General features: G+C 36.7%; 1 protein-coding gene across 2 annotated transcripts in view; it reads right to left on the reverse strand.

The window, feature by feature from the left end:
- Nucleotides 1–12,985, reverse strand: part of ARHGAP42 (Rho GTPase activating protein 42) — a 284,843-nt gene that overhangs the window by 46,638 nt on the left and 225,220 nt on the right. For both annotated transcript variants that reach the window (XM_060018066.1, XM_060018067.1), the window contains 4 exons: nucleotides 7,789–7,889; nucleotides 5,724–5,833; nucleotides 3,305–3,383; nucleotides 1,872–1,911 (listed from right to left, as the gene is read on the reverse strand). In XM_060018066.1, the coding sequence (XP_059874049.1) occupies nucleotides 1,872–1,911; nucleotides 3,305–3,383; nucleotides 5,724–5,833; nucleotides 7,789–7,889 (330 nt within the window). The remainder of the gene's footprint in view (nucleotides 1–1,871; nucleotides 1,912–3,304; nucleotides 3,384–5,723; nucleotides 5,834–7,788; nucleotides 7,890–12,985) is intronic.

Here is a 12,985-nt window from a genome sequence, read left to right on the forward strand (position 1 = left end):
GTAGAATTAATAATTCTAAAATTGTATGGAACCATGAAAGACCCTGAATAGACAAAAGAATCATGAGAAAAACAAACCAAAAAAAAGTCAAAAAAAAAAAAGAAAGGTGAAGGTATCAAACTCCCTGATTTCAAACTAAACTATAAAGTTATAGTAATCAATACAGTATGGTATTGGCATAAAAACAGATGCATAAATCAATGGAACAGAGTAGAGGGTCCAGAAATAAACCCATATATATATGAATAAATAATTTATGGCAAAGGAATAAAGAATATACAGTGGGAAAAAGACAGTCTCTTCAATAAATGGTGCTGGGAAAACTGGGCAGATACATGGAAAGGAATGAATCTAGACCACTATCTTATTCCACACACAAAAATCAACTCAAAATGGATTAAAACTTAAAATAGTCCTGAATCCATAAAACTTCTAGAAGAAAACATAGGCAATAAGCTCCTTGATATCAGTGTTGGCATGGAATTTTTGAATTTGACCCCAAAAGCAAAGGCAACAAAAGTAAAAATAAACAAGTGGGACTACATCAAACAGAAAAGCTTCTGCACAGCAAAGGAAACCATCAGCAAAATATAGTGGTGAGGGCTTCCCTGGTGGCGCAGTGGTTGAGAGTCCGCCTGCCGATGCAGGGGACGCGGGTTCGTGCCCCGGTCCGGGAGGATCCCATATGCCGCGGAGCGGCTGGGCCCGTGAGCCATGGCCGCTGAGCCTGTGCGTCCGGAGCCTGTGCTCCATGGAGGGAGAGGCCACAATGGTGAGAGGCCCACGTACAGAAAAAAAAACAAAAACAAACAAAAAAAAACTATATATATATATATATATATATATATATATATATATATATATATATATATAGTGGTGACCTACTGAATGGGAGAAAATATTTGCAAATCATATATGATAAGGAGTTAATATCCAAAATATATAAAGAATTCAAACAACTCAATAGCGAAAAACAATTTGATTAAAAAATGGGCAAAGGATCTATGTAGATATTTTTTTCCAAAACACATACAGACGGCCCACATGCACATGAAAAGATGTTCAACACCACTAATCATCAGAGAAATGCAAATCAAAACCGCAATGAAATATCACCTCCCACCTGCTATAATAGCTATCATCAAAAAGACAAGAAATAACAAGTTTTGTAGAGGATGTGGAAAGAAGAGAAACTCTGTACACTATTGGTGGGAAAGTATATTGCTGCAGCCACTATGGAAAATAGAACAAAGGTATTTTGAAGTTTAAGAACAGAGCTACCATATGATCCAGCTATTCTACTTCTGGGTATTTATCCAAAGAAAATGAAAACATTAATTCAAAAAGGTATATACACTGCTATGTTCATTGCAGCATTATTTACAATACCCAAGATAAGGATATAACCTAAATTTCCATTGGTGGAGGACTGGATAAAGAAGACATGCTATATATACACAGTGGATAACTACTCAGCTGCAAAAAAGGAAACTTTGCCATTTGCAAGAACATGGAGGGACCTCAAAGGCATTATGCTAAGTGAAATAAGTCAGAGAAAGACAAATACCATATGATTTTACTTATATGTGGAATATACAAAACAAAACAAACAAAGAAAATGAAACCAAACTCAGATATAGAGAACAGATTCATGGTTATCAGAAGGGAAGGGGGTTGGAGGGTGGGTGAAATGGATGAAGGGGGACAATCGTATGGTGACAGATAGTACTAGACATTGCAGTAATCACTTCACAGTGTATACAAAGATTAAATTACTATGTTGTACACCTGAAATTAATATGTTATGGTACTTCAACTAAAAAAAAAAAATCTATGTGATAACATTTGAAATAATTATTAGCATGACTTACTTTCTTCTTTCTTGCTAATAATCGCAGGCAGAGTATAAATCTAAAAAACAAAGGAAGCCAGTCAGTTACTTTCAATTAATGACCCAGCACAGAAGATTACCAGGGTGATATTGGTACACTGATACACAAAGGGAGTGTCTTGATTTCAAGGTCTTACAACTACTGTGTCCACAATGCCATCTCCCCAGCCCGACTTCCAATCTTGCCTCCCACTCCTTTCCATCCCTGGCTGTCCTGCCCTGGGCAAAGTTTTACCTCTTTCCCTCTGATCTAAGCATCTCATTCTATTCTCCAACATGATGCATAATTTCCCTTCTTCGGAAGTATCTCATGATGGATTTCACCTGATTGTTCCTTCCTTAAATTATCTGCTTAGTGTTTTTTTCTCAGTGTGTACAATCCTAACTTGTACTTGTTGAGCTATCACACTGTCTTCTAAATTTCTTCTAGGTCAGGGCTTGCTCCTCAACTGTTAGTGGTAAAGAACCAATTTCCTTTGTTTTTAATTTTTAATCTGTCGCTGAGTGACATTTTTATAAATTACAATAAAATTTAAAGGTAATACACATGATAAAGAATAGATACAGAGTCCAAATTTTTTATTATTAAATTCAACAGATGTAAAATGACTTCTCATTGCTATAAAATTTTCCAGATGCTTAATCATAATCTCTGCACTCATCTTATTGAAGCCTGGTAACGGTTTGTAGGATGGACTCAGTCTGGGGAACACACTTTGTGTAGCTCTGTTGTTGCAATAGGTACTTTTCAGAAGAATGGTCACAGGTTCTCTGCCATTTAAAAGATAGTTTTCAAGGGACAGGCTGGTGCATCCTATTTGCTCTGTGTGCTCATCTCTCTAATCATTTATTGCAGTGTTCTTCACAAAAGTCATCAATGATTTATTCCCTTTTTTATATAAGCCTCCATGATAATTTTAAGTAAATTATGTCAACATCAAAATAACTATTATAAAAATGGGGATCTGGATAGAGGGAAAATGTCAAGCCACAAACAGTTTTAGCAAAGGAGACTTTTAAACAATGGTCTAGGACCAGGATTAGTTCTTTCCCTGAAACTTGTTCATCATGCTGCTCATAAAGCCTAGCACAGGCCTTGCAGAGTGGGCACTCAAGAATTATTAAATAAATAAAATAATCTAATCAATGTAGCCAAATTAATGATTATAAGTAATTTTTAAAAGTAATTTTAGGGTTTTAAATTAGTCCTGGAAGTCCCCTGGGGAAATGAATTCAGAAGTTGGTGTTATGTGCCAGTGACGCAACACTAGGAAAACAGTAGGGGTCTCTACTCCTCTGATTTACTATTTTAATATTTTCAAATACACTATAGACATATAAAATTTTTTTCAGATGTACTTTGCAATTATTAGAACAATAAAATCTAAATTACAGAATATGTCATATCCCTACCGGTTCCTTCCCATCCATGGCTTCAAGCCAGAGTTTCCGATTAGCTTCTGAAAAGGCTTGCAATGTGATGATTCCGTGCCTATTAAAAAATATTTTATATATTCAATTTACTACTTTTATGCCTTTACACATTTATTATTATTTTTAAATTCTTAGCTAACTTTAAAAGTAAAATTTGAAGAAAAAGCAGGAAAGAGAAAAAAGAAATGAAAAGAGAGAAAAAAAGATAGGAAAGAGAAGAAGAAAGAAGAAATTTAAAAAATGAAATCAGTAAGTGTTTTAGGTATAAGACTATCTGAAGGAGCTTAGGCTCATACTATTTCCCCTGAAATGACCAAAAAGGATGAAAAGCTACATTCACAGAAGTTCAAAAGCACAGAAACATTCCACAGTATGAGAATGATTAAGATTATGACCCAACGTGGTACAACTAGTCACTAAAAATAATTACAATGAGTATATAGCAATATGGAAAGCCTTATACTATAACTAGTCAATTATTAAGAAGACACTAAAACCAAAGTGTTTACATATACAATGATCACAATATTACAATTAATATGTATAAAAACAACTCTCTCCCATGCACCCATTCTGAGATAGCTACTTGAGGATGTGCTTCAAGAAACGAGCAAGCAAAGGGAGGAAGGAAACCAATATAAGAGAGAGAAAAATAGAAAATTCAGAAAAAAGTGAAATTAATCTAATTAATTGTGGAGGCTGTCCATAAGATAAATAGAAAACTAGAGGGTTCTGTGAAAAGGTACATGAAGAAGGAAATTTCATTTAAATATTGTGTGGTTAAAAGCCTGGAGTGAGTTAAAACTGTGATAAAGGCATATATCTCTACGTAAACAGGAAAACAGCTCATTAGACTGATAGGAAAAGGGAAAATGTATTATAAAGATCAAGGTAATTTTATCTTGGAGAATTTAAGCCAGTGTAAAACACAAATAATAACAACAATCAATACTTGTTGGCTGTTTATTATGTGCCAAGCACTGTGTTATAAGTATGTCTCCTTTATTATCTCATTTATTCCTCACAACAACCCTTTGATGTGTGTACTGATTATCCTTGTTTTACAGATGAAACAACTAAAGCACAGAGTTTAACAGTGTGCTCCATGGATATATCTAGATAGTGTCGAAAAAAAGAAAAGAGAAATCACTAACATGTTGGTATTTATCTACATAGAAAAAACAGAAGTTCCTACCACAAAACTATTAAAACCAAGAGTTCAACAACTGTACTGGATATAGATTGATATATAAAAAAAATTAATAGCCTTTCTCTGTGGCAATCTTAACCATAAAACAAAAAAAGAGTTTCTACTAAAGAATTTTATTCAAAATTTAAATAAAAAGAATATACCTGAAACCAAATCTGAAAAAAATATATATGTAAAAGATATGTAAAATCCTTGGGAGAGTTCAACTCACCATTGATTAATTTATTGAAATTTAATAACTTTAATGGAACTCCAGTCAGAAATCCCAAAGGATGTTTTGGAGAGAAAGGGAAACTTAATAAGCAGATCTATAAAGCATAAGAACACAGGGCCAAAATAGCTAACACTATTTTGAAGAAGCATAAGAACAAGGCCATGCCCTACTAAATAGTTAACAAGCTATCGTACATAAGCTATAGTATATAACAGTGTATATAGTATGTCAGAGTATATATATAGTGTACACACACACACACACGCACGCACACGCACGCACACATAAAGCTAGAGATATTCAGAAAAGCATGGTGGTAATGCAGGGGAAGAAAAATAGATTATGGAATGCAACAGAGATCAAGAAACATACTCCTCCTTATTTTGTTTCTATTCTACTTGTACTGAAACAATAAAGGAACAGAGCTAAATAATTCTACTAGATGATAAGCTTGAATGCACAACCTTTATGTCTCTCCCAATATTCTGTGGCTAAGAATGCCCAGAACAGTGTTGTGTACATGGTAGGCACTGATTTTCACTGGCTAAAGAAAGCTTATGGAATTTGCAGTTGTGTCTTATTATTCCTTGGGAACAAGGCCACTAGATTTCAAAACCATACAAAAAGGCTGACCCAGGAGCCATGAACAATGCCATCAGGTTTCTTCATTTTGATGGGGACCTCAGTCCACAATATGCACTTTCCCCTAAGGCAGTCATCTTTACTGATTATCCAGATTCTTCTCTGAGTGATGTTACCCTTTGGTAGCACTCTGTGTCTGATTTACTTTTTTGAAAGCATCATGCAATACTTATTTGTTGAAGAAACAAGTGAAAGAATGAAATAAACATATATATTGTCTTTAAAAAAGAGACTGAAAAACAAGCACTTTATGCTGTTTCATATTTACATCTATACATAGAAAGAAACAAATAATTTAGATTATTAAAAAATGTAAAGTGAAAAGTTCAAACCTTTCGACTACTTCTATGTCAAAGCAGAATCGTTTATCAATTGAATCTGTCTTTCGTCGGATACAGGATTTTAATTTAAACATTTCTGGTGAGCTAGTAACAAGGCCATTCTGAAACAAGAAGTGGAGCACATTACTGACATGATGACAAGGTGAAATGAAATATATTAAATACACCACCTAAAGTTTCCATATTAAAATGACAACTTAGAGTACAGTTTATGTATAAAGATAATAATCACACCCGGTTTCTATAAATAAAAAGACTTCTGCCTAATGTTAACTGCCCAACTGTAATACACCAAACCATTTATTAATAAATTAATCACATATACATGTTTTATTCAAAGAATTCTGTGACATGCCTGTCTAGTACCCTTCAACGTATTTACTTATAATGTTAAATTATACTATAATATGTGTGTGTGTGTGTGTGTGTGTGTGTGTGTGTGTTTGTATTGGAGCCATAGAGTATTAAATGATAGCCGGCTCAAAACCTCAAGAGAGCTACCAAGGGCTTCCCTGGTGGCGCAGTGGTTGAGAGTCCGCCTGCCGATGCAGGGGACGTGGGTTTGTGCCCCGGTCCGGGAAGATCCCACATGCCGCGGAGCGGCTAGGCCCGTGAGCCATGGCCGCTGAGCCTGTGCGTCCGGAGCCCGTGCTCCAGAGTGGGAGGGGCCACAACAGTGAGAGGCCTGTGTACCGCAAAAAAAAAAAAAAAAAAAAAAAAAGAGAGCTACCAAAACATTAAAGTTCTAGTAGGTACTTGCTATAATGCTATTACTATCATGCATACCACGTGATTCCCCTGCTGGTAACCAACTAGTAGTCTGCTGCTAAAACTAAACTAAACCTCTTTTGACAGGATCCAACATAGGCTCAATTCATAATTCTCTTCTATACCTGAAATGCCAGTCAATTTTAAGGGGAATATTTACCTAATGCCTGGTTAATTCTATTGTTTCTGGTTGCAAATCTCTCTTATTAATAGAAATCTAGCTTGGTCTATTTATTATTAGCTCACTGACTGTCACATATACTGACTTTTGGCAATATTTTTTCTTATGAAACTTTTAGAGTAGAAACTAGGCATGATTATAGCATTAATAACTTCTTGTGAGGGTAGCAATCTAAGGTTTCTTTTTCTCTGGTATGTTCTCCTTTATTTTATGTCTCTTACTTTGAATTATTAGACTCTAATGAATGCCCAAGCACAATAAGTTTCAGCTGATGTATTTGAGTATGTGTCTAAGTTAGATCAACATTTACCGCTGCCATGATCTATCTACACCACAAATTAGCTGAATAAGTCACTTACTTTCTATTGTCTTTATTTTTTAATCAGGTAAAATGAGGCTAGCCTAAGTAATCTTTAGGATAACTCCCAGCTCTAGGATTCTTAGATGACGGTTCAATTATTTAATTCATAGGTCCAACTGTTTGCCATATTCATATCTTAACTCACAAAAAGAGTGTACACTACATGCAATAAAGGCGTTGTATTCTGTAGCACTTCCGCATATAAGGTACACTTTGTTCTGTACTGTTCACTACCCATGCGAGACATTCAGTGACTGATTTACTTTAGGGGTAAATAAGCATTGATTGATTTCTTCTGAGAAACTTTGTTGGCCAGCATTTCAGCAAGTAGTACACAGTGCAGAAAAGGAAGTGGCATGCAGGGGCAAACCCGGGCTCCCACAAGAGACCACCTGGAAGAAAGATGCAGACACCGTGAGCCTGGAGCAGCCACTGACAGTCTCTATGGGCTGCTGGCCAACCAACAACGCAAACAACTCTGCTGCCAGGGATAGGAGATGACACCTACCAAGGTGTCCCTACATTTAATATAACTGCTTATAAACATTCCATAGCCAAAATAAAAGAAAAATCCTGGCCACTCTTTATAAGTCTTCAAGGTCACTAAAGCAAGAGGAAAATTTTTGACTTTTCAATTTTTAAAAATTGTGAGCACGTTTATTAGAAAAATAAGCACATATGATTTTTGTTTGTTTTGCTTCCATTATTTAAATAACAAGTTCAATTAAAAAACAAAAACAACTCACCATTTTCCCACTGGATTTCATTTCTGAAACACTCATTGTAAATGTTTTACTTCCCTTATCATATGTACAATAGTGTTTAATCCATGTAAAACCAAGCGGTCCTAGTGTAAGGAAACAAACATTACAGATTGTTAATAAATGATCTGTACCGAAGTTTGTACAGTTTTCGATGCTATGAAACACAACTGAGTATTTCCATAGACCATGCAAGTTGGGAATGCTTACTGTGAGTGAGAAAGGCTAGTCTGGAGCAAGAGTGGTGTAGGGTAGAGTGTCTTGCAGCCAAACAACTTGGCTTTATTTACAGTACCGACACTCACTCTGTAAACTCAAGAGTTACTTTAGATCTGAACTTCAGTTATCTCATCTGTAAAAGTGGTATACTTGCATCCCATAGAGGTAGGAAGAATGAGAAATGACAGTCTGAGGTACTATAACAGGTCTCCTTACTTCTATCTTTGTCCTCTATTTTTGAAACTGCCAGAAATACCCTGCTAAAAATTTAGCCAGGTCATTTCACCCCTTTGTTCAAAACTCTCCAGTCGTTTCCCACATTACCCCAGATAAAAGCCAAAGGCCCCACATGATCTGGCTCCTCAGTATTGATCTCACTGCCTTTTGCCTCATATACTCTACTCCAGCTACACTGGCCCCCTTGCTGATCTCAGCACTCAGTGAATGCATTTCTACCCCAGAGCATTTGCACTTAACTGGACTACTTTTCCTTCAGATAGCTGCATGACAATGTCACTTCTTTCAGGTCTTTTACTAAATGTCACCTTTATAAAATGGCCTTTTCGGTAGAGATAGCTAACATCACAACACCCTCACCTTGATATTTCTTATGTCTCTTTCTTGTTTTAACTTTATTTCTTCACTTTACCACTGATATGACTAACATTTTACTAATTCACCCAATTTATTGTCTGTCTCCATCACTAAGGCTCTATGAGAACAGGAACAAGTGATGTCCTGCTGACTAGTATATTCTTAATCCTTAGAACAGGGCCAGACATACAGTTCTTCCTCAATAAAGATTTGTTAAGTGAAAGAAGGAATGAATCACTCATCTTTCTCTAAGACTTTACTGATCATAGAGTTATTTCCTCTTAACACTAATCTGAAAAAAGTGAATTCAAAGTACTCTGTAAAAGGAAAATAATTTCTACCATTTATATTAAAAGCTGTATATGTAAACTGCTCACTTTCTTTTTCCCCATAAACACAATCCTGCTGTGGTGTGCAACCCTTTCCCACAGTGTGCCACTTAATCATCCAGTAGTCTTAAGAACTGTTTAATGCTGCTTCACCAGGGCACAGGGATGCACCATAAGTTCAATTTTTTCATGACCCGGGTAGAAAACCTTCAGCTTTTCCCCAGGGAAGCCAATTATCCTGCACCCAAATGCCGTAGAGGGCTGAGAGGGTTGAAAATGGAGTTTGTTTCCTATAGCTTCTTCATGTAGGGTCCCATTTGGCGTAACACCTGGATCTCTCTAGCAACAATTATGTACAATGTTATTGCTGGCTTGGTTTTACAACCATATATCCAAAAGCAAGAAACTGAATTGTAGAAATGCACCACTTGAGAAAAGTGTTTCATGAGCCATTTGAATTTTTTTTCTATAATAGTAGTGCCCTTGGTGTCATGGTTAGCTTTAACCACTCCAGATTTTAAAATTATGGGGTGCAGCTATATACTTGATAATCACAAAGGATTACTACAATTAACTTCAATTCTGTTTTGGGACCATTTCACACTATAATACTTAACAATACTTGCTGATAACTCTGTTACATGTGGCGTAAAACACTTACAGGCTTAGAGCTGATTAGTGGAAAGTGGCTGGATAGAAATCCTTATAGTGACTTTACTACTTAGGAAGCGATTTATGAAGCAATATTAACTGTAATTTTTAAATAAAGCTGCTGCAACACTCTGATGACATTTTAGACCCAAGGTGTTTTTTCCTGCCTCCATCTTAAGTTCAGAACCTCATGCATTCAATCTTCAAGTGTGCTGCACACACAGGCTGCTTTCTTTAAAGTTGCCTGGCACCAGGCCGGGGCAGACATTCTTAGGCAAGCAATTCTGAAGTCCCTAAAAAAAGTCTGGGTAAATAGAATTTATTATAGCTCTAAAGTTGCAAAACAAAACAAGTTTTTACCCAGTGATCATCTGAGGTTGCTGAGATGATGTCTGTGGAATGGGAAGGAATTAATATTCACTGAATACCTACTAAGTGCCAACATTTTATCTAGGAACTTTTAAAGTCAGACATTATAAAGTACATTTTACATAAAAGAAAATAAAGCTTAAGAGCTGCAGATGGTGCTACTTTCTTCATCAATAGGACATGTGATTGGAGTTGTTCTTTTCAGAGGAATGATATTTTTCAGGAGTTGTCTTAAGAATTAAATGAGACAAATATAAATTACACAGAATAGTAAGGGCTCCTAGAAGCACCGTGGTATTATTATGCACCACTATTGATAACAGAGACATTTTACATACACTATCTCTAATTCCTGCGATATTATTGTGAGACAGATGTAAATATCTCTCTTTTATAAATGAGGAGACTGAACTCAGAAAGTTGCCTACCCAGAATCACCCAGTTAACAGGTAGCATAAAATTCCAACATAGTTCTGTCTGACTCTGGACCCCATGCTCTTCCTGGTTAAACTGGAGTCTACTAGAACGTAATTTAATGTTTGCCTAGAGGTGGGTAACATACAAACCACATATCCAGATAAAGTGGAATGCTATGTCTAAACAGCAATAATCTGCTACCACCCCATTACATCCATCTCCATTCATCACTCAATTTACAGCTCTGATATTTACTATTGATCACTGGTTGCTAGTTGTGTGAGTTAATCTTGTGCCTTCCATTACAGAATAAACACCCTGAAGCCATATTCTTCATCTCATTTTCTGTTCCCCACAGGACTTACTCAGTGACAGCAAGAGTACAATCAATATGTCTTAGTGAACTGGTCAGATTTTCTTAATGTAAATGCTTTCAAAGATTCCAAGTAGAAAGGGGCTTTGAATACTTGTCCCTTATAGAAAAATAATACCAACAGCACATAAATCCATTCATTTTTTCTTTTTAAATCCCTAGGCAAGGGGAAGAGGGGTGGATGGTAAGTGGGAATTAAAGGAGGGAGGGATTATATTGGGGCATAAGAACATTTTTGAAGGTGATGAATATGTTCATTATGTTGATTGTGGTGATGGCTTCACAGGTGCATACATATGGCAAAACTGATCAAACTGTACTTTTTAAGTATGTGCAATTTGATGCATGCCAAGTTTACCTCGCTAAAGCTACAAAAATAACACAGGTAGCTATAGAGAAAAATGGAGATGGAAGCTGCCATGGGAGCAGGAAGACAACATCATAAGAGAGGATGCTAAAAAGAGAGGAGCCCAACTGTGAGAGCCTTGAATGCCATGCACGGCCAGGGCCATCACAGGAGAGGCACAACCAAGCAAGCACTGCAGGGAGCTGCTGGAAGCTCTCTGAGAATGGACTGAGCTGGACAAGCCTGGAGGTGAAAAGAGAACAGTTAGGAGGTCACTGCAAGACTGTGGAGATGGAGAGAAGGTGTGGGTTCAAAGTTAATCGACAAGATAAATGGACAGACTTGGTCCCAGGCTACAGAGAGACACTAGAGTTGAAGATTTACCTGAGTTTTGTAGCCTAAGAGTAGATGTTATCATTTAGAGGGACAGGAACTCTCAGAAAAAAAGGTCAGTGCCACAAAGGGCTTTATGATCAGTTCAGCCTGACTCAGAGGAGAAGTCACGTATCTTAGAACAAAAGATACCAACATCAGACAGGTGCATAAAACACTGCATTTTGTCCACCCATCCAGCCCTGAAATTATTAAAGGAACTATGCTTTTATTTTTATTTTTTAAAACATCTTTATTGGAGTATAATTGCTTTACAATGGTGTGTTAGTTTCTGCTTTATAACAAAGTGAATCAGTTATACACATACATATGTCCCCATATTTCTTCCCTCTTGCATCTCCCTCCCTCCCACCCTCCCTATCCCACCCCTCTAGGTGGTCACAAAGCACTGAGCTGATCTCCCCGTGCTATGTGGCTACTTCCCACTAGCTATCTATTTTACGTTTGGTAGTGTATATATGTCCATGCCACTCTCTCACTTTGTCCCAGCTTACCCTTCCCCCTCCCCGTATCCTCAAGTCCATTCTCTAGTAGGTCTGTGACTTTATTCCTGTCTTGCCCCTAGGTTCTCCATGACCTTTTTTTTTTTCCCTTAGATTCCATATATATGTGTTAGCATACAGTATTTGTTTTTCTCTTTCTGACTTATTTCACTTTGTATGACAAACTCTAGGTCCATCCACCTCACTACAAATAACTCAGTTTCGTTTCTTTTTATGGCTGAGTAATATTCCATTGTATATATATGCCACATCTTCTTTATCCATTCATCTGTTGATGGACACATAGGTTGCTTCCATGTCCTGGCTATTGTAAATAGAGCTGCAATGAACATTTTGGTACATGACTCTTTTTGAATTATGGTTTTCTCAGGGTATATGCCCAGTAGTGGGATTGCTGGGTCGTATGGTAGGAACTATGCTTTTAGTTTGATCCAAATGTCCAACAGCTGGGGAATGGGTAAGCAAACCACGGCACCATCCAATGGATAAACTACCAAGTAGCAATTGAACAGGGCATATTTGAAGGTTATGTACACAAGAATTTTGCTAGGTAATCCAAAGCTTTTTTGTTTAGAACAAGATATTGTATACTCACAAAGCTTTCAACAACTGTGTTAACAATGGGGGGGGGGAACCTCAAGAAATAAAGTATTATTGAGTTAAAATGAATAAAAACTCTTCAGGCAAGAGGATGGGACCTCCTCTACCAGATGCAGGTTTGAACAGGCCTCATTATCCACAAATTCTTCCACTCAGCAAAATGTGAGCTCCCCTCCAGGTGCCCTCACAGTGAGGCTCTCAAATATGGAATAATTATTCAGTATTCAAACATTTCCTTAGAGTCCTGAGTCAAATCCATATACTGTATATATGACCAAAGAATCGGTCTTTTTCAAGAAATTTTGGTAAAACCTATTTATGATATTCTAATTAGAGAATAGATAGGCAGGTAATCAGATTTACCATTTTAACATCTGAAAGCAGCAGG

Source organism: Delphinus delphis, chromosome 8 (genome assembly GCF_949987515.2).
Source record: "Delphinus delphis chromosome 8, mDelDel1.2, whole genome shotgun sequence".
Lineage (NCBI taxonomy): Eukaryota > Metazoa > Chordata > Mammalia > Artiodactyla > Delphinidae > Delphinus > Delphinus delphis.